This window comes from Oryza glaberrima, chromosome 6, assembly GCF_000147395.1.
Source record: "Oryza glaberrima chromosome 6, OglaRS2, whole genome shotgun sequence".
Taxonomy (NCBI): domain Eukaryota; kingdom Viridiplantae; phylum Streptophyta; class Magnoliopsida; order Poales; family Poaceae; genus Oryza; species Oryza glaberrima.
In genome coordinates, this window is record NC_068331.1 from 387822 (window position 1) to 409556 (window position 21735).

General features: G+C 41.4%; 4 protein-coding genes across 5 annotated transcripts; 2 read left to right on the plus strand and 2 right to left on the minus strand.

Moving 5' to 3' along the window:
* The first annotated feature begins 1208 nt into the window (after window positions 1-1208).
* LOC127776400 (membrane protein of ER body-like protein) lies at window positions 1209-6550 on the plus strand. Of its 2 annotated transcripts, XM_052302754.1 has the most exons (10): window positions 1209-1514; window positions 2864-3013; window positions 3331-4005; window positions 4453-4617; window positions 4707-4982; window positions 5091-5207; window positions 5320-5397; window positions 5474-5728; window positions 5806-5867; window positions 5947-6550. In XM_052302754.1, the coding sequence occupies exons 1-10, from the start codon at window positions 1307-1309 to the stop codon at window positions 6361-6363; spliced, it is 2403 nt and encodes an 800-aa protein (XP_052158714.1). In that variant the 5' UTR covers window positions 1209-1306; the 3' UTR covers window positions 6364-6550. The 2 variants fall into 2 exon arrangements, with proteins under 2 accessions (XP_052158714.1, XP_052158715.1); XM_052302755.1 differs by lacking the exon at window positions 2864-3013 and having other exon boundaries at window positions 1211-1514.
* A 62-nt stretch (window positions 6551-6612) lies between these two features.
* Window positions 6613-9950, minus strand: LOC127776401 (probable methyltransferase PMT17). The gene is made up of 6 exons (XM_052302756.1): window positions 9821-9950; window positions 8943-9640; window positions 8649-8859; window positions 8237-8534; window positions 7142-7609; window positions 6613-6971 (listed from the first exon to the last, which is right to left on the minus strand). Exons 2-6 carry the CDS (start codon window positions 9633-9635, stop codon window positions 6746-6748), a joined length of 1896 nt encoding a protein of 631 aa, XP_052158716.1. The 5' UTR covers window positions 9636-9640; window positions 9821-9950; the 3' UTR covers window positions 6613-6745.
* Window positions 9951-11511: 1561 nt separating this feature from the next.
* Window positions 11512-17010, minus strand: LOC127776149 (uncharacterized). Its single transcript, XM_052302498.1, is given in 16 exon segments — window positions 11512-11682; window positions 11889-12054; window positions 12133-12198; window positions 12287-12340; window positions 12441-12530; window positions 12875-12971; window positions 13069-13148; window positions 13282-13326; window positions 13579-13707; window positions 14166-14295; window positions 14461-14795; window positions 15493-15628; window positions 15724-15903; window positions 15997-16254; window positions 16327-16839; window positions 16841-17010. Coding segments are annotated over 16 exon segments (2454 nt in total). The 3' UTR covers window positions 11512-11677.
* LOC127776151 (uncharacterized) lies at window positions 16939-19026 on the plus strand. The gene is made up of 2 exons (XM_052302500.1): window positions 16939-17086; window positions 17843-19026. Exon 2 carries the CDS (start codon window positions 17874-17876, stop codon window positions 18780-18782), a length of 909 nt encoding a protein of 302 aa, XP_052158460.1. The 5' UTR covers window positions 16939-17086; window positions 17843-17873; the 3' UTR covers window positions 18783-19026.
* Window positions 19027-21735: the final 2709 nt, after the last annotated feature.

The following is a 21735-nucleotide window of genomic DNA, read 5'->3' on the forward strand; positions in this document are numbered from 1 at the left end:
CGTCAGTAGTGGGAACTCGAGACCCACCGCCCCATGCTGGATCCGCCCCTGTGGATCGGAGGGGTAGCAATTTAGTACTACATCAGATACATTTTAATATTTTATTTTTTTAATATACAGTATTAATTCAATTATAGATTTAAAATGAAGAAAGTAATTAGTCTATTCTAGTCCCAAACGAACGAACTTGCTGGAACGCACTTGTGCAGTATGTTTAGAATTTAATTGGGGGTAGTTAACTGCTATCGGATGGGAAGGTGTTCGTTAGTTAATTAATACTTAATGCCCCATTTGTTCTAAAATATAAATGATTTTGGGTGAATGTGACATATTCTAATACTATGAATCTGACATAGCTTATAGAATCCACTCAAAATCTTTTATATTTTAGGATGGAGGGACTAGTATCAATTTCATTATGCTCTTGATTTTAAGGAACTCTGCTGCTGCTCTTCTAATTGGAGTAGTGAGTTCCCTAGCATTGACGCAATTTAATGTAAAATACTAGTTATGTTATCTTGTAAGTCAACAACTGTATGTTATCTCTGATGATCTTACACATGGCACAGGTGAACCATACATAAGTCCATAACTCACACATGGCATAGGTGGACCAAACTGTAACACTCTACGTATGTGAGATAGATTTTCCATCCTTTAAAAGAATATCCTCTTGTTTTTGTACATGTCACTAAAAGTATTAAAATGTTTTAGAAAAATAACAATATAGTCCATATGTGATATATCACTTCATAAATATACACGTTAAAATTCATCTTATACAATTTAAACCAAAATAATAAATTTAATTACAAGTAGAGTACTATTCGTAATTAAATTTGTTATTCTTTTATATAGGTTGAACTTAAATTGTATATTTGTGGATTGATATATCATATATTAATCTATTATACTAAATTTTTAAAAAGATTTTATTACTATTTAAATTACAGATAAAAAACAATTTTCCATACTGCGTCTACGTATACTCTCCTCTCTCTCACACACACACACACAAAGACATACAGATGGTGCAGGCAATAGCCAAAGTCAAGGTCTCGCCATCAACTTGCACAACAACATTGATATCTGAATTAAAAAAAGGCAACCCCACACAAGACGCATGGATTTATTTTACTCCCGATAACGAGAAAAAAAAAACACACATATGAATGCATGATAGAGGCAGCTCGATCGGTCCAGTATAAAAAAGCCTTCTTGGCTGTTCCGTCTTCTTGGGCGTAGAGCCAGCTATCTATCAGCCACCGCACAACCCACAACTGGCCTTCAGAAAGGGAGGAGGAAGATGATGGAGGTGGAGAAGCCATGGGAGTTGAAGGAGGATGTGGAGATCATGACGGAGGAGGAGGAAGAAGACGACAGCAGCAACCTGCTGCAGGCCAGGGGCAGGAACAAGAAGCACGCGCTCATCAATGGAGATGAACAACAACAAGAAGAAGAAGAAGAAGAGGTTGTTGAGGAGCACAAGAGCGTCTTCTTTGATCCAACCCAAGGTAAGAGATAATCTTCATTTCTCACTCCTCTGCTCAACTGCTTTCTTCTGTCTTTTATTCATGTGAAGAACAACTCACTACTAATAGTAGTGATGCAACCACAATTAGTACCAATCAATTTCCTTGTACTTCTTAATTAATTCCTTGATACTACTGTTTCTTTGGGGAGGGAAGTAAGCTAAGCCAACTCCTGTTGCATTGTAGCTGTGCGCCTTGTTGCAAATTCTATTACCTTCAACACTGATTTTATCTCCTGCCTACCTTTCTTCTCCATTTCTTTCATTCTCTCTCTCTCTCTCTCTTGTTATTTTTGTTAAGCACAAAAGAAACAGACTTTTTGAAAAGGAAAAGGAGAAGAAAACAAATGGGCTAACATGGGGGACGCATATAAGTTATGGTTAGGACAGAGATACAGATACCACCAACAGCTACAGCCCTGCAGATACTTCGTTTTGCAGGTCCTTTTCCCTCATCCAATCATCTTTTCTTCGCCCACAAATTTCAGCGAACATCATGTGCCCTACGTGGCTGATGATTGTGCAGCTCCTTCACTTGTTAGACTTTTTTCGTGTTAGGCAAAAATTCTGTCTAGTACCTGTCATGTCACTCTTGGAAGTACCTTTAAGAAAAAGGATGTCTTTTATGGTGAATTTGATGTTCTTGTTTAGCATCTTCCATTCCATCTTCTAGAAGCTCCCATCATTAATTTGATATTTGGGGGAGGAGATTCAATATTGTAAGCTTGTTATAAATAGATGGGTTTATACTTTTGAAGAAATTAACCCATCAGCTTGTACAGGCTTACAATTAAGATTTTTAGGCTGGCCTTCAAAGACATGGCATCGGATCTTTGTAATTTATATAGTTGATTTCTGTACTGCAACATTATTTATGTCTATTGATTGACTAAACCAAATACCAATTGTCAAGGAAAATCATGGCTAATTAATACTTGTCAATATATGCAGTTGGCAACAGAAGTAGTCTAAGGATTAATATCTTTGCTCTTTTTATATTTATGGATATAGATGCCGAATTTCTATCCATTATCTAAAAAAAAGCAAGCCTATTCAAGCTTCCAACATAAATTCACTGATAGATTGGAAACTTTAGATAAAAGAACACATAAAAAATCCTACTTACAAAATCACATGGTAATTTTCTCTTTCTTCCAAGGCTACACTTATCTTCTGTTGGAATGTTAAATGTGTATCCAATGGAACATGATTTGCTTGTGCAAGTGAATCCATAGATAAATACTACTGGTAGCAACACAAGATACAAACTTTAGGACATCTTTTTCCCCCTCTTTAAACATTTAAAGATAGTCATTTATTTCTTTGCTGAAGGGTTATGGAAGTGCCGTCACTGCGATTGGACATACCTCTTGAGTGGTCCATCCAGAAATGTTATCCTGAATCATCAAGGGTATTGCCAAATCACGACGAATCTTGAATCGTTAGTTCAGAGTGAATCATTTTACAGTTCACCAAGCAAAGGTTAGTGTTGAGTATTCAGAAGCGTAGGATAATAATGGTTAGATTTCTAAAGCTTTCTTTAAAACTGAATAAAATAGTGATGGCAAAACTAGGTCACTAATCATGCTTGCTAAGGGAGGCTTCAGTTTTGGTTGTACCGGCATTGAGCTAGTTCTGCTTCAGTTTATTCAACAAACCTGAGAGTCTAGCTTGATCTGTTTAAGCTCTTGTAATCATTCTTTGAAGCTTTTTATGCACAAAATGAGCATGTTACTGATGATGGAAAAGCTGGCAAAGTTTGAAGTATTTAATAATATTGCCTTTTTCTCTATTTTCAGTTTCTGAGCATGGTACTGAAGTAAGTGGTAAGAATGAAGTTACAAGAGTGGAGCAGTTCGTTGCTAAAAAGGAAAAGGCGCATGAAACATCAAGTTCAAAGGGAAAAGAACTTGAGACACAGGAAAATGCTAATTCTCAAGAAACTAATGAAAATTCTAATAACAGCAGTTTGGAGAACAGATCACCTTCAAATGGTTCACATGAAGTCTGTAACAGTGGTGAAACAGTTACAGTTGCAAATGGAAAAGCAGGCTTGAAAGTGATCACAATCATTGACAAGAACCAAAACGGCCTGGCAAACTCAAATGGTTCTCTTCACATTGCCAATGTCAGCATGAACAAAACTAGTGTCCATGAAATTGAAGCTGAGAAGGATGAAGATGTCATTAAGGGCAAAGTGAACATTGAAGAGTATGACCTTGAGAAAATTCTTGATGAGCAAGAAACTCATGACCTGTTCTGTCCCAATTGCAACTCATGCATAACTCGAAGGGTGATTCTGCGGAAGAGAAAAAGGACAGTAAGACAAACATCACCTGATGAACCACCAAAGAAAACACAGATTGCAGAGCCTTCTGCTAATACTTCAAATCAGACTGTACCTGAAAGACAAGGGCAAGAGTCACCTGACATATTCAGATGTTTATCATGCTTCGCCTTCTTCATTCCAACAGGTATCATTTGGGGAAGCGCTTGTAAATTGTAATCACGTATTCATCACCTGAAGCTTAGCATATTTGCTAAATGAAATAGAAATGTTATTTAGCGTATTCACTAAAAAAATAGTAGAAATGTTACTTAGAATCATTATACTTGTGTATACAGTTTCAGATCCACCATACCTGCACTATTTATGCACAAAGAGCCAAAACTGAAAGTCTCACATGATTCATTTCATTCATGATTCAGACATTGAGTTGGAGGCAGGAATCTGCCTTTTTCGACGATGCATTCCTAGTTCAGTTTTAGGATAATGTCTTGGTTTGTACAGGTGTTTTTTGCCGGGCTGGCCAAGATAGGCCAACCAAATTTACTAAGATTGAGGAATATGTACTGGTTTGTACAGGTGTTACCTGACTATTTCATTTCAAAGACCAGCTTAACCTGTTTGTTATCACCAGGTTGTGGCTTTAACATATTCCGTATATTTGGAAGGACGGAAGTGAACCAAGAAGCTCAGGTACAGGAAGCTGCTGCATCAGGTCAGATGTCTGGCTCCGACAATTGTGCAAGTTGGCTTTTTTCTTGTTTCGAGCCTGGAGACGGTCCAAAGAAAACTGATGCAGGTATGTAATCTGCAAGGCATGCTGTACTTACTAGAAGGCAGTTACTCTACATTTCTTGAATTTCTCTGAACAATTTGTACACATTGCAGGTCCAGAAAAGGAGCCACTATTACCTGACAAGCAGGACTCCAATAATGGTTCAGCTTCATCAGTTGAAGGTAGCACAGCATCCGTTCATAGTCATGGCATAAGTGTACAACAACAAGAATCAAAGAGACCATTGCCAGCTGAGTCATCTTCCCAACTTCAACCCAGCAATACAAAGAAAGAAGACTTCGGAACAGTATCGTTCAGTGGATCATCATCGGTAGAAGCTCACTCATCGTCATCTGCTAGCATTATCAACCCTGGACAGACCGCGACAGGTTTGTTTATAATAAGACCCTCAATGAACTCGTGAATATGCAATAATTTGTGATAATTGGTAACCAACTGGCATTGACTGCACCTAAAAGTTGAAGCCCCTTATCCAGGATTCCTTCAGACTGGGGAAACACATGTGGTGATTGGGCAGCAGGACATCGTACTGCAACAGAACGTTCCTCTTCCAAAGCCTGGAGATGCAGCTCACCTAGATAAACAGAAACAAGGTAGGCCTGATCAGGATTCGTGAACCATATTGTTTCTTATTTCTAGTAGAAGATGAATCATGCCGATGATAGTCTCTCATTTTTTTTATCTGGTCTCTTGCAAATTTTGAAGAAACTCCACCAGCAAGCCACACATTTCCTACACCGGGAGTCAAGATCCCAGATGCAAATCCAGCTAAATTTATACCAGGTGTGGTGTGGTTACACCATTATTGAGGAGCCAGCTTTACATATATTGATTGTCGCATTGCATATATGACTTGCAGATGTGGTGAGGCCAATGGTAGATAAACCAAGTCGAGGCATTGTGATTCCTCCTGAAGCAGTTGAGTCACAAACTCGACCTGAGCATTCATCAGTGCAAATAGGGCCTGATGCGAGCATGCCATTGATTGATACTCCTGCACCAGAGCAAAGGGATGATTGGGACATCCTGAAAGCTATCGTATACGGTGGCCTCGTGGAATCGATCACCAGCCTCTCTGTGGTTTCAGCAGCTGCATCCAGCGGCGCCAGGACATGTAAAGCTTCCTCTCTGTTGTTGATTCTGGTTCCTTCCTTCCTGCATCAGCCATCACATATGTTGGTCGATTTGCAGTGGACATATTCATCTTGGGCATAGCAAACCTCATCGGTGGACTTCCCATCATCTTTCACAGCGTAAAAACTCAAAATCATATCTTGACTACTAGATTCTCTTGAATTGAATAAATTTCTAATTTATGGGGTTTGAATTTAGATGGCTGAGCTGAGAAGCATTGGAGATGTGGATGAGAGGGAGGAGCAGGGCGGTCACTACTGGTTGCAGCTGGGGAGGCGATCCAAGTACCGGCTGCATGTCGCCATGGCCGTGCTGTCCTACCTCCTCTTCGGCCTGCTGCCGCCGCTCATCTACGGCCTCTCCTTCCGCGGCGGCGACGTGAGGGAGAAGAAGATGGTGGCGGTAGCGGCGGCGTCGCTGGGGTGCATCGCGCTGCTGGCCATGGGCAAGGCACACGTGGCACGGAGGCGGAGCTACGTGAAGAGCCTCCTCTACTACCTGAGCATTGGCGTGAGCGCGTCGGGCCTCTCGTACGTCGCCGGCCTCCTCCTCGCCCACTTTGCCCTCATCACCCACCAAACCCCTCCTGCTTCATCCTCCTGGGCTTCATACTGAATTTCTTCTTCTTGTTTGGTTCGACAAAAGTTTTGATGCCTTCCCATTTACAGCAAGCCCTTCGCAAGATCATAGTGTAAAAGCTCTTTTTCGTTGTACCATAGCACCCTTTTTTTTTGTCAATAAACTTTGGCAAGGAAAATAACAAGGTCAGGCTTGTCCTGTTCTTTTTACTGAAGAAAAAGAACATTTTATCTGCCTATTATAGAAATGTAAGCATCACAACTCACAAGAATGCAATGCAGCCAATGAACCAAGGCCACAAGATCGTGGTGATACTATCCCAATCACATCGCCTCATATTTACACACAACCTGAACCTGGAGCTAAACGAAAATTGGAAAAACCAAAAGGGAACATCTGCTGCTGAAAAGAAAAGCCACTACTGCTTTTGAGTGGGTTGTCCAGTCCAGTAAGTCTTGACAGCCACAAGTATCTTCTCAGGGTTGAATGGACCAGATTCGTGATCCATTATTTGGCTCTTCCACCGCATGCCTTCTGTAATTGATTGTATCTTCACTAACACCTCCACCGTGTCCCTGAAAATCACTGTCCCTTCAGGCCTTAGAATCCGGTCCATCTCCAGGAGAATGTATGTTACGTCACACCTGAAACCCATTGTTCAACATTAGTTGTCAAGGGAATCATTTTCTTATAATGACTCAAACGCTAACATTGAAATGAACCAGAAACACGATGCATTTGAACTCTACAGGGAAAAAAAAGGGACGGTTTAAAGCCTTGATAAACTGGACACACCACACAGTTCTTGCATTACCTGTCCTGATAAAAGCTGAATATTTTATCAGCATGGATGAAGTCATATGTCCTCGGATACGTTGAGAAAGCCTCACACCAGTCTTGGTAGGTTCCAATGAATCCCCTCTCATAGATAATACCAAGGGTGTCATGAGCAGAGCCTGAAGGTACCACGTTCATCACCCAAAGTGGATACTTCATCAATGCAGCTGCGAATCCCCCCATCCCTGCATTCATATCCATCACGTTCCTATATCGCCCCTTGGTTAGTGGAGGAATCAATTTCTTGTAGTAATCCACTCTCTCTGCCCACACCTTATTATCTTCTTGGAATATCTCCGTGGTGAGGCCTGAAACTGATCCACGACTTATTCTTGGAGGCACAGCAAATGCTCTTTTTGGCCATTTCTCAAGAGCTCCACCAGCAACCTCGTCTTCACTATTCACATCCGGAAGAGGTGATATGCATGTCTCCATCTTCTTGTACCTAAATCTCAACAAGTCAGTTTGTTTACTGATCAACAGAAATATCAAAAGAAGGCCTTGTGAGTACTATGCGGCGTGTGCTTCTATGTTTCTAGAATGATGAACTATTGTATGAGAGCATGAGGCTTGATCCATAAAGGATTAGATGATGCTTCCTAAACTGTGAAAGGTTGAATTAATACTTCATGCATTTAAGAACAAATATAGCCATCGGGTTACATTTTGTCTTGTAGCCAGAGATAAACAGTCACAAAGAATTTTCAAATGAACAATTGGTTGGTCGTATATGCTAAAACATTTTCATTTTTTAAAAGAATGGGAGAATCACACTGGTGTCTCACTAACATATGGGCCCAAAGCCCCCACTTGTCAACTTCAATTCACATTGAGTGGCATATTGATATTATAAAAGAAATTCAGTGGTATAGCCTGGGTTAATCCTTAAATTTCAAAGAAGCAGGCTCGTGAAAACAATAACATGATAAATCAGTCCAAATTATCTATTTCAGGACAGCAAAAAAGACAAAGTATGTACTTCGAAAAAATAAGCTTGTTCAAGTACAGAAGATGGGTGCTGCAACTAGTAGAGAATATGCTTCACTTAGACGGAGTTTAACAGAAATCTTACCAAGCAGAGTCAACATCATTGCTCTTGCAAATCTGAGGGGTTTCATAGATCTTCCGACTATTAACACACTCTATGTGGTTGATAGGTTTCTGCCATATAGCAAGATCATCTTTCTCTACCACCTTCTTCCAGCAGAGACGCTTTGCCAAATCCTCAATCTCATCTTGCTCTTGCTTCAGGTCTTCTTCTGTTCTTTCCCAGCCCTTGAAGTACTTCTTCCAATGGATTGGAGGCCCAGAGAGGATCCAGTAGCCTCCTGGTCTAAGTACTCTGTCTACTTCAATTAGATAGATACCATCTGTTGGAAATAAATCTTAAGAGATTAGCCCTATTATATAGTTATTACTGCAGCTGTTGTTTATGTAATAATACGATAAAGAGAATACACAAAGATTGAGATAAATGAGCTCACCAAACTTATTCCATGGGATCAAACATCTAGAGCAGTGTGCCATGTCAAATGATCTAGCAGGGTATGGGATTCTTTCCGTGGATATCACTCCAATCATGGCCGGCACTCCCCGCTCCAATGCAAACTGCACTTGTGCCTCATGTGAATCTCTAGGTGCAAATGACATAGTGATGATGTTCCTCTTAATAAGATAAGCCCCCCAACTTGCCACCTGAACAACATCCAAGATACATTCATAAATCCTAAAAAATTTGCAGAAACACATAATATCTTGGAAATTGCTAAATCACTCACCCCACATCCAGTATCAAGCGCAGTTCTGATGTTGCCGTCCGTTAATGATATGAGAGCGTTGATGTCATCGATATAGGCATCAGCACCATGTGGGAACATTGTGCCGCCTCCAGGGAATCTAAACCGTTTCCCCTCAACTTGAATCCAGTTCTGGACAGCTTTCTCGATACTAAGCTCCCGATGAGGAATGTTATCGTACCAAGCAAAATCACGACATTGTGGCCACTTGAAGGGATTCTTATACTTTGGTGGTGCAGGAATCAAGCACCGGAAAAGCTCTTCTTTCCGAGGGCAGTGTCTCTCCCTGTACTGCATCATTGTCTTTGGGAATTTCCTGGCTCTCCTTGGATCTTGGCAAGGGGTATACTCGCTGTATTTCAGCTGACAAGGTGGGAATTTTTCGGCGACAAGTGAAGATTCATTGAAGCTCACCTGATGGTGGGCTTGGAAATCAAGACGAGCGTCTGATGATGACCGTCCAGACGAATTGCTGGAGGTGCGCAAAATGGATTCACCACATTGGCTTTTAGTGTAGATTATGGATGGGTGTATACTAGTAGTTGAAGTGCCTTGCCAAGCACCAAGAATGTATGATGCAACACAGAGGCCAATAACACCTATGGTTAACGTTACTCGCATCCTTTGGAACACTGGCTGCCTGGCCTTAGGGGATCCACTCTGCTCTTTTGCCATTACACCTGCAAGACAAGGGGCGGATCCAACAAACTGTTACTACTAGTTGTATTAAGAGAGGTTTAAGGAGAAGAGCTTCTTCCAGACCTAGAAGAGAAGCTAGGGTTAACGCAAGCAAATTCCAGATGTAAGTACTCCTGGTGCTCACCAGAAACATGAATCAGAAAGAGGATGTGGATGCTCACCAGGATTCCCCTCGCGCAGATGGAGATCGGCAGCCGCGACTCGTCCTGCGCGAGGAGCGGAGGAGACGACGAGACGCCCCGGGAGATTTTTCTTTCTTTTACGCCGCAAGGGAATGAAGGGCACTCCACTTTTATCTTTTTTTTTTCCTTTTTACTTTATTAAAACTGCACTTGCAAAGTTTGGGAGGGACGACTTCTCATCTATGCTAATATTTCGAAATTTTCGATCAAATTTTAGAAATTTTCATCTCAAATCTATTTCGACCATAGGACAAAATTATACCGTATTAATTGAACGGTGGTGATATAAATTAAGCAAAATATGATGGCATATTGTAAAACTTAACAAATGCTTTATGAATCTAGCTTCCCTGTGAATATTTGGGAAAGACAAAATAAATGGCTCCATAAAAATGTTTTTCTTTTTATAGAATAGGGTATTTGAACTGTGCAGTATAAACTAGAGTAGATTTTGTGAAGAAGACAAGAAAGATTAGCTCTTTTCCAGCCAAAAAGTAGATTTTGTGAAGAAGGAAAGGTTAGCTCTTTTACAGCTAAAAGAAGGGTAGCAAACATGGGAATGGGGTTCAGCCTCAACTTTTTAATTTTTTTCTCTGGCCATTCACAGCTGCCGCAAATAAGCTTTTGGTTTGGATTGGGGTTGACCGGCTGCAACTACGCTGCTGCAGCCAGCACTTTCGATCAAGAGCTCTATCTATTGAAGAAAAAGAAAATCTGCAAATTAGTAGTCAACGCGAATGAAAGAAATGAGGATGAAAGTGGAGGGTAAACTTAACTAAGGGGAGGAGAGGGGAGGAAAGGGAGAGGGAGAAAAGGCGATCGAAAGTCGATATAGAAGGGCAATCAATCTACAGCCATAGGCAGCCGGAGAGGAGAGAGTGAGTGAGTACCTTTGTTGTTGTTGAGTTGGACCTGAAGCGAAAGGGTCGCCGGGCGTTTCGTAGCAGTGCACAAGTTGGAGTACACACAAGTGCACAGGAGAGGAAAGAAGAGAAGAAAGCTAGGTCAGACCCTCGCCACGCGAGGTAAGGCATAGAAAAGCCGACCGTGCCTCCACCTCTGGTAACAAACCAACCAACCACCTCCGGTAACAAAACCAACCAACCAACAGACGAGACGAGTGACCGATTGAAGAAGACGGTGGACCGAGTGAGGAAGACCGGGGTATTTTGGTAATTCCCACCCTTCTTCTCCCCTTTCCGATAATTCCCATCCTTCTTCTCCCCTTTCCTTGTGGGCCAGCCTCTCAACACATCCACGTACTCTTTAGATCAACAATTCTCACCTTTCTTCTCCCCCTTTTCTTGTTGGCCGGCCTCTCAACGCATCCATGTACCCTTTGGATCAAACAATTAGTACGTGCGCTCCAATTTTCGTTTTTAGACTTTTCAAGTCTTTTACTCCAAATCATATCATTCCATCTATACCTCTTCTTTTTTCCCATTTTGCATGGACAAATTTTCGTTTATACCATTATTTTCGCTATAATAAATGTAGTAGCAAAATATATCATTTACACAAGTGCACCACCATCTCATTCTCATCTCAAATCACTAGCTTGGCTAGATGCCAATGGCCGTATGGTATATACGTTTGGCCCGTTCTTCACACATCCTGCTGATTCAAATCATCCATTTCATGGGCAACATCTCACATTTTCATTTCATATATTCTTCTTCTTCAACACCTACGTACTACTAATTTGCTGCTACAAGAGTCTTGTATGCATATACAACCTCAAGGCTGTGGAACCTCTTCCTTCAACTTCTCCACTGAACAGTTCTCACAGATGAATACAGACAACGTCCGTCCATCTCAATAATACAGTCTTCTTCATCAGCCTGAAAAACACCACAAAACAAAAGTTTAGGCAAGGCAACTTACCACCATATTAGGTAAAATGAAATGACTAAAATTCTTAACTCGTGTGCTTTACAATAATTGATCGAATGTTGAACACAGGCGCACATACTCCCTCGTAACAATATCGAGATATAACAATATCTGCTCAAGTACCACACAGATGATCAACATATATATGCCTTACCTTGTTCCGTCTTGTGTTCCAACAAGCTGTCCCAGCGGCTTTTCAGGATCTCGTATGCGTCTGAACATGGAAGTGCGATTACACGGGAGCCGCCGTCAGTTGGCAGCTCAATCACCAGCCCCAGACGCAATAGTGTCTCCATAGCTTTGTCAATAGGCATTTCGATCTACAGGGATAACAGAGAATGACTCACTTCACAATTTTCATGATAACCAACCAAACAATTCTAGATGCTCATCCATACCTTCGCCTTAAATTTCTCGTACATAAACTGCTCACATGTATCTCTGATGCTTACACGAGATGACACCTGCATGGGGTTAGCTAGGAAAAGCGATTAGTGACATGTCATGTAGGTCCTAGCCTCCTATACTGTATTGAAAGCAAACATGCCATACCTGATACTTTTTCCTGCACAGTAACATACCATATGCCAAAAGCGCTTCTTTATACTGAACAAAACACTCATTAAGGGAGAACCCTTTCTGAAAAAGCTGATCATATGCACAAAAAAAAAAAACCCCATGCTTTTCTCTGTTAACTGAATCTCACCTGTTGTTGCTCAGAAGCGTCAAGGAGAAAATAAACTGAACCAAATCCACTTGCTAATGTCTTCTCATAGAGCGTTTTATTGACCAGAAGCTGGACAAGAAAAATATTCAACTGACTTCAAAACCTTACGGCAGTACACACTTATTTTTTTTTTCAGGTAAGGAGTTAATACCAAATATATCCATCACACTATGTGAACTACTATATCGTACAATTTTCACAATTTGTTATGCATGCATATGCTAATATATCGATGAATTCCTCTCTGGTGCCTGTTAGGAGGCCACCAAAGCTAAGTACCATCACAAACAACCATGTTTGTTGTAAAATTGCACTAAATTTCTCAAAATCTTAATGAATTTGTCTAGCGAAAAAAAATAATATATCGACGAATTTAAGTAATCATGTAAACATATGAAAAAGTAATGATTTACCTGGTATCTATCCCTAGTTTGTTTGTAACCCAGCGCCACACGGAACACAAGTATTGCTAGTGCAGTAAAGGCAACTATATCAAGAAGAAAAGCCGATCTGCATCACCATTGGAGAAAGAAAACAATATCATATGTTTTGTTAGAATAAAAAGTAGTCCCCTCAAATCTACTGATGTATAAATTTACATACTTACGGAGATGAGGCTAAACTCTCAAATTTGTAGTTCACGACATAAGCCAACAAACCTATTACGGTAGCAATATCCAACCTTACCTGTATTAGGGAAGAAAAACATAACTATAGGTGCAGAAAACGGGGGAATAAGAATAGCAAACGGAATAACTGTATAAACAGACGAAATGGTAAGATCTGTTTTCATGGGGAGGGATAAAATGACAAGAATTACTGTATCTAGGATGCGGAAGGACAACTTCTTGTGAGGAAAAACCACCTGCAACAAAAGTTTAGTCTAGTAGTCATTATGGTTTCGATATGCTCGATTTTGTAGGATGATAGATCTGCGTTGGAGTTTATTTAATCATTTTTTTCCATTTTAGTAGACATCATAGATAATCAAGGCTTGTAAATGGTAAGATGATAGTGCCAGGCGGAAAAAATAGTAGATGATAGTAATCTGAATAGCACAAACAAAATGTGAGACACTATACTTTTTCAATAGGTGTAAGATACTCAGCACACTTACTGGCAGATCAGGGATGGGGATCCTTTCAAAAATTTTCAGTTGCAATGGCATCATGTCTGATTTTTCTCTCTCTTTGCTTTGATCAGCCTCATCAGTATAAAGTAGGATCAGTTCTTGGAATGCTGGTTCCTGACGAAGAACAAGCCAGAATTTAGCATTTCCTTTGCAAGCTAGCTTCTTTAAAGAAAAATATTTGTACTTTTCTGGCATCCTATATAATATAGAATTGTAAAGGATAATAACAGAAACCATTTCAATATTGTCAATTTTCTCACCATAATAGTGATACTAATGTTTAGTCCAAAGGCTGTGTATTCTATACACATTTGAATTGCTTCCTTTACTTTCAAATCATTACCCAAGGTGTAACACAAGTCTATATATGTTGTATAGCAGTACACCTGCTTGGTTTTGTGATTTTGATGTTGGGTTCGAGTACATGGTCAATCAATCATTCAGTCAATATCCCAACAGTCTAAACATTTTTATCATTTAACATAATGAATATTTTATAAATATATGTAGGCACCAAAATTAATTAGCTATTAGTAAGAAACATGTTTCTACAACTCAAACATTGTAGATACCTGAAGAGTAGACTTCCCAAATAAAACACCAAAAGAAGCTTTTGTTATCTCCCAGAGATTGTTGTTACAAGATTCTCTGCTTGCTGGCGCCCATATATTTGCAAGTGTTATTCTTGGCAGAAAATTTGGCCTACAACCAGCGCCTTATTCAGTAAATCTAAAGAGCATCACTTACTAATGTTAAACATATCTCAATAGTTATTTTCCCAAAAGAAAGAACCAAGAAACAAAGTTGAACAATGGTGCTTATTGATGGCTTGCTAATAAATCCAATAAGGTTAAACAAGGGTCTAACCTCACATAGCCTTCAAGATCTTTTGTATCGATATCTGACTTTATTGTTGCTTCTGGCAGAGAAGGGATTAAACCAGTCCAAGCAAGCAATCTTCTTAGAAGTCTGCCACGAGGACCAACTGGTGACAGGATTCCTTCGTAACGAGAGACTGCCCTTTGAGCAGCAATCCAAATAGGAAGATCAGCATCCGGTAATTGATCAGATCTAAGTTTATCCCATGAAGAGTTCTCAATCAACGAAAGCGAATTCTCCGCATAGGTTTGCTCTTTAAGCCAGACCTTAAGTTTTTCAATCCAGATCTGAAATCCCTCATTCCCTGTTGATCTTTTCAATGCCTGCCATGAACTAAATAATCACATACAATTAGCTAAAAATTGTTACATGCACGCAACATCAAACTAGTAGTAATGGGTCTAGCAATCAACCATACTTAAAAGAGTTGAAAAAAGGAGTACAACATGAGTGCCAATTTATAACACAATGCCTACACATAGACAGGATGAGAAGTTGAGAACTGCAATAGTCAAATTGTCTTAAAAATTAATTTATATGCGATCCTAACTTGAATTTTGTTAATAGCCTGGCCAGCTAATTTTGGAATTATCTTTTCTTTCATAATTATTTTACAATTATCTAAAATAGTACAGGGGCTACAGTGATGTACACTGATGTATGTTTCAGACTGTTCACGTAACAACTAAAGATAATGATGTCTTCTGCACAATAACTTTGCCTCTGTATTTAGGAACACAGATCCCAAGAATAAAACAGTTAGAACCATTTGCGAGTATATGTCTCAGGAATTATGAAAAGATTAGGTTGAATTCTAACTTCATTTGTGCACGATCTAAGATTGATGCTACTATCTGTTGGTCCAAACCATTCATTGGTTACTACAGTACTGGTCGTGAGTGGAAACTGGGGCAGGTTGAATTGTTAACACTACCAGGACAGCGCAGTATAAGAAATAATTTCTTTTATATGATGAGCAAGAAATTAGCATAACACATTAGGATGGAAAGATTAACTGACCTCATTGAGCCATTTCCCCAGCTTCCTCAAGGGCTTGGAGAAGCCAAAGAAGATATTTTGCAAGAGTTTAGACTGTAGGTAATCAAGCTTTTCAACCAACAGTAGGCCCTTCTGCCTCTCCGTTGCATACCCACGCCTGTGAAGAAAAAGGGTTATATATTCATTCGTACCATGGTGAGTTACATGTGTAGATAGGCTATCAGGTTGCAAAAAGGAAACAAGAGGGGTTACCTGAATATGATAGCATTGGACTCAGCTGCCTTTTTCCAATCGACATAAATGGGCAAAGTCAAGAGGTAATCGGTGTTTAGGGCGTATGTCAAGAGCAGGTCTTGCGCAGAGAGCTCTTCAAATTGAGCATTGCGCAGAAGGTTCATGAAGGAGCGCTGGAAATGAGTTGCAAAAGCAATTCTGGAAACAAGGGCGTGTTGAGTTGAGTTATCAGCATAGGCACAGTATATAGTACTAGTAAGTGGAAGTGAAGAGGATCCGATTAATTGTTACCTGTTGTGTGAATCAGGGTCTGGTGACAATCCCAGGAGTGTTCTGAGACCCAAGCTTCTGGTAAGAAGCAAGGTTCCGTTGTCTGTAATGCCAAAAAAACCAGCAGTGGTGTTGGCGTTGCCGTTGAGCACGGGTTGGTCATCGTCATCGTCATCAGCGGCAGCGGTGTGTTGGTGATGGTTGTGGGTGAGCATGTAATAGGTTCGCATTTCCTCGAGCATCTCCTTGTGCTCTGCGTGGAGGAGGGCGTCCAGGCATCTGCCATGCATGTATCATTGAATTGAATTGAATTGGACTTGAAGTGAGGAGCGGAGAAGATGAGCAACGAACCTTGCAAAGCGCTTGAAGTCAGCAGCCGCAGCAGAGGTGGGAGAGGGAGTGGGAGGTTGGGATGGGAAGAGGGAGAGGAGAGCGTCGAGGAGGGCGGGCTTGGAGACGGCGATGTAGCGTTGGCGCGGGACGTGGATGCCGGGGATGGCCTTCCTCCCCTTCAAGTCGAAGTCGCCGTCGTCATCAACAGTGGGTTGGTTCCATGGGTCGGAGTCGGAGCGGAATTGGACGGTGGCGGAGGAGAGCTTTGGGGAAGAGGAAGAGGAGCAGCGCGTGGCCGTGGTGGGTGGTCTGCTGCTTATTCGGACATCCCCAGGAGGCGGAGGCACGGAGAAGGAGAGTTGTGGCTTGGCGCCGGCGCCGGCACGCAGTAGAAGGAGGGGCATCGCCGGCGCCGACGACGACGCACAGCACAGGGGGGGATAACCTGGATGGCGCGCAATGGCAGGCAAGAGCAAGAGGATAACCCGCCCAACCATGGGTTTCCTGCCACGTCGTGGTATCTTCATGGGCCGGGCCGTGGCACGTGGCAACAACGAACGAACGAACGGCCCAGTCTGTCTGATCCCATCCGATTTCCGATGGGATCCCAACATCGATCTCCCCCGCCGCCGCCGCCTTCTGGCTTCTCCCTCCGACTCCGATCCGCCGCCGCCGCCTCCCTACCTCCATCTCCATCTCCATGACCGCCTGCGCCTCCTCCTACTCAAGTCCGGTCCGGCAACAACCTCCTTCACTCATAAAGCCCGGAAACTACTGAGTACGAATTCCCCTCCTCCCTCTTAATCTATCTATTCTATGGCTATGGCTTCAACCCCTTGTTCATCTGTTACTTTCTGCACCGCACAATAACAAGGCTACTGGAGGGAGTACTAATTTTCTTAGATTCAGCCCTTGCTAGTTGCTGCTAATTGCCATAGCAGCCAGCCACAACTCTCTCGCTCACATTACGGCACCATCTTTCTCACCTATCTAATGATTCCTTCTATATTTCCTATATATCACAACCATCGCTACTTTTCTTCTATTCATCTACTCCCCTGCTACATACTTCTCTCCGCAACAATTGAGTAGGATGAAGAGAGAACAAAAAAAATACAATTCCAGTGATTTTATGACGTGGCAAATGAAAACAAAAATAGTGATATCCCAAATAATGGGGAAGGGATAAATTCATAGCATAATGGATGCACATTCTATAGCTACTATTTGTTCTGTGTCTCCTGCTTTTCTCTATTTGTGCTACAAGTATCATACCAACACTTCACCTGCACTTGTTCTTCTACAAAAGATGCTTGTTCTAATCTGGAATTCATGCAATGCACAAAGGGAGACCATGGTTTTTTTGTACATTTTTTTTCTTTGCTTGTAGTCTCACCAAGTGTACGTTCTATCTATTATTTCTCTAGTATTTATCATTTACATTACTTATGCATAGTAGGGAATTGTAATAAGTGATTTCGGTTAAAAAAACTATTGGAATGTACCTAAATGTCTGCTTTCATCTCCATTGCAGGACCTCCTCTTTCACATCTCAAACAGAGTTCATGGGTAGTACAGCTGCAGCGGGTGGTAACCTGCGAACCGCCCTCTCGTACTGTGTGCAGCAAGTTCGCAACTATGATTATCACCACTATCTCTGCCTTCTCCACCTACCTCCAGCTATGCGCAAGGCTGCATTCGCCTTCCGAGCCTTCAACATTGAGACGGCAAAGGCCATGGATGTTGTCTCGGACCCTAAGACTGGCCTTATGCGCCTCCTCTGGTGGAAAGATGTAGTCGACAAGGTCTTTGCAAACAAGCTGGTTGAGCACCCTGTTGCCCAGGTGCTCTCTTCTGTTGTGTCCGAGCACAAGATTAGCAAGCATTGGCTCAAGAGGTCTGTGGAGGCAAGGATAAACGATGCAAACCGGGATGATTATGCCATTCCTGAGACAATTTCTGAATTGGAGAGGTATGCAGAGGACACCCAATCTACCATCCTTTACATGACGTTGCAAGCTGGTGGGATACAGTCCACTATCGCTGATCATGCCGCCTCACACATAGGCAAAGCTAGTGGGCTGCTACTGCTACTCAAGGCTTTGCCTCACCATGTGAGTAAGCAAGGGAGGATACCGTATATCCCAGCAAGTATAGCTGAGGAGTGCGGTCTGCTTACACGGGAAGGTGGCCGATCAGAGGTCAGGATGGGAGATGAGCTCCCAGATGCAGTTTTCAAGGTTGCATCTGTTGCTGATGCTCACCTGCAGAAGGCGCGGGAGCTGGCCTCTTCTGTGCCAGCGGAAGCAATCCCTGTACTCCTCCCAGGGGTACCAGCCCAGGTCCTTCTGGACTCCTTACGATGCCGTGAATTCAACATCTTTGATTCACGGTTGTCAAGGGGAGTTCATGGGATATCTCCTTTGTGGTACCAGATAAAGCTCATCTGGCACTCGGTGCGGAAGAAGTACTGACTAACTCATCCACACAAGCACCCATAAAGAGCTCGGGTTAGTTGTGTCTTTTTTTTTACCAAAATGCAATAAGGTTGATAAACAGATTGAAAAACTCTGACTTGTTGGTTGGTGCATGTATCTGAGCAATGTCGATGTACGTTCCTCTCTAGGATACACAAGTGTTGTTGGAATTGTTCGTTTTGTTTGCGATCCGTTTTTGCACGAAGCAGAGGAATGTAACAGGGTGGATGCTGTTTTTTTCTTTCTGTTGAGTTTGTTGTGCAATTGCTTGCCAACGAGCTACTGGCTTTTTATGCTTGCTAAGCATTGGTCATATTCACCTAGATTGGTTGGTTGATGGGCATTGGGCCTATTTGGTGATGGCAGTCCATTATATTGGGGCCCAAGAGCAGAAGGCAACCGGGCTCCAGTGCAATGTCATTGCATTGCGTGATGCTTAAGCCTGATATTATGGACGTGATGTTTAAGTCAGTTCAGCTCAACAAGTTGGACATGCTCATCTCCCCGTGCAAGACAACACCATCATCATCCTCTCTTTGACGGACTTTCATCTGCTTTTCCATTCCTCAGGTAATTGCAGTATGGAACAGCAATATTTGTTTACTAATACTCATATGTTTGCTGCAAAAACCTTGTGTGCTGTTTTTCTGCATCATTTCGGGCTTGTTGCTTCTGCAGGATCTGATCAATGTCTTCTTTTTTTCCACGACAAAAAGAACAGATTTGTTATTAACAATGCAGCTTTTTACCACTTTTTGATGAGTAGCAATTTTTACCATTGTAAAGTTTAACAGTTATCAGTTACTACCAGTCACCAAGGTATGCCTAGGTAACTTTGGCAGTTCACTGAAAATGTTCTCAAAAAGTCAAGCAACTATGAGTGCTTGACTTTCTGAGGGCATCAGGAAATGCATAATATTTACTGTCAGAAATCAGCAGGTGCCGTATGGAACAGCTCATGAAGGCAGAAGACTTGCTGTGCACTTAAGCTAATAGTACTCAATTGTGCTGTTAAACAAATATGTCCATTTTGTTTTTTTCTTTCATTTGGTTTAAATGCTGCGGCAGCTTGCCAAACACAAAGTCAAGAAGTAATAAAAAATATCACAATATCATCAACGGAAACTAACAAATGAGAAAAATATAATAACAGGAATTAATCATAGTGTTCAACATCTGATTCGCCATAGCCCTTTAATTCTCTTAAATTTGTTAATATTTGAAGCATTCTCAATGTCTAAGGCGTGCACAAGAACATAATGAATCCTCTATATGAAAATAAAGGTTATTTTCATCAGTTAAATCATTTTTCCAATTCATTATTTTCACTGCTTCAATTACTTTCCACTGTTCGTTTTTCATGTTGTTGCTGCTGAACTGAATGGAGATATATTCTTCTAGCTTAAGATACTGTGCAACTCTACATCTTTATGGTTTCTACCTGTTCAATATTTTTACCACATCAGGTTCTGAAACAGCTGCTTGCTCATTCTCTATCGTTCTTTATTGAAAGGTTAACTGTGTTAACTCTAGTGCAAGGCAACTAATATATTATTTGGCAAATTGGATAAGTTTAGCAGCCTGCATGAGCCAATAAAGTGAGTAGCAAATCCTTGAGAGGTACTTAGGAGGACAAACACCTGTCCTCACGCTTAAAAGTAACTCAACGTAGCCTTTTCTTGTTTGGGTCCTTGAGCCTTGCCTTTTCTGTGTTTGGTCCCTGGTGGAGTAAACAGCAATCACTGAGGGAAGAAGCATTGTCCCCTTGTTGGTTGGCCCCCAATCCATATGCATGCTTGCTTGCTTCAGAGCTAGTCCCATTATTGTTCACTGTGGCCTGCTTGTGTTGTATCTAGGCAGTGGTCTTCATGTGTGGCTGGGTCTATGCTCGACTCAGTTCATGAGTATATATTGCTGCTGGGTGTGTAGGTGGAGTCAGCTTAAGCATGCATGCCATAGTAACTCCAGGCAAGATACTCACGGCAATTATTGTTGCATTTTCTGTCATTGCAGACAGTAGAATCAGTGTTCCCGATCCAAGCAGCAGGCATCCAAGTTAGAACTGTTCCTTCACATAGTATTTCGGCTTGTTCTTCTCTGATTGTTCAGCCAGGAACCTGACTCACCATTCACCAGCATGTGGTATTTTAGCATGATGAAAGCCTTAGAAACCACGGCAACTGTAAAATTGTTCAATCTTTCATTAAAAAAAACCTAGTTTTTCTTGTTGAGCATGTTCATATATGTCATTATACAGTACCTAGGTATTATATGTATGTCTGAAAAATTAGATAATCAAGTATATGCTTGCATTCCGTGGTTTCTTTATTAAGCTTGGTCAGGTTTGGGGTACAAATGCTCATAAGCCCAATCATAGCACTAGGTTTGGAGGTTAGGGTTGAGACTAACCTGAACCAATGGCATTTGAAGAGGATTTACTTGTAGGGCTCCTGGCTTCGTGCCTACTGCGTACCCCTGACCCCAGGTAAAGTATGGATAGATTGAGTTGATTTTTTTTCAAATTGTCAGCTCTTTTCCTTCTTGTGGACTTATATTGAGTCGTGCACTTTCTATGATTCCTTAAAGCAGTTTTTAAATATATATCTCTTTTTTTGTTCTGCAGATTTACCAAAGCAATTTTTCTAGCATTTTCTCATGGAAGTGAACAATACCATGAAAGTGGTGGGTTGCGTACGTTTTGAGTACAATGATTCGATTAATTGCCGAGACAGGAAGAATAAAATAGATTGATCTTGTTATATTTGGAAATGGTGGGTCTGCATCCATGATTCCACAATACATACTCCTCCAGCTTGGAATGAGCACAACAATGAAGTAAGTATGAGGAGCTTTTTCCCCTCCATTGCATATATATGTTCTCTAAATCTCTTGTGCAGTCCTGGAATGTTAATTAATTATATGTGATGCATGCATCTAAATGCATCATTGT

Coding starts and splice junctions, on each gene's coding strand:
- LOC127776151 (XM_052302500.1), top strand. CDS start 17,874: ATGGGTAGTACAGCTGCAGCGGGTGGTAACCTGCGAACCGCCCTCTCG.
- LOC127776401 (XM_052302756.1), bottom strand. CDS start 9,635: ATGGCAAAAGAGCAGAGTGGATCCCCTAAGGCCAGGCAGCCAGTGTTC. Junction 8,860..8,942: donor CGCTTGATACTGGATGTGGG/GTGAGTGATTTA, acceptor GATGTTGTTCAG/GTGGCAAGTTGGGGGGCTTA. Junction 6,972..7,141: donor TTCAGCTTTTATCAGGACAG/GTAATGCAAGAA, acceptor AATGGGTTTCAG/GTGTGACGTAACATACATTC.
- LOC127776400 (XM_052302754.1), top strand. CDS start 1,307: ATGATGGAGGTGGAGAAGCCATGGGAGTTGAAGGAGGATGTGGAGATC. Junction 1,515..2,863: donor CTTCTTTGATCCAACCCAAG/GTAAGAGATAAT, acceptor TCTTTGCTGAAG/GGTTATGGAAGTGCCGTCAC. Junction 5,868..5,946: donor TTCCCATCATCTTTCACAGC/GTAAAAACTCAA, acceptor GTTTGAATTTAG/ATGGCTGAGCTGAGAAGCAT.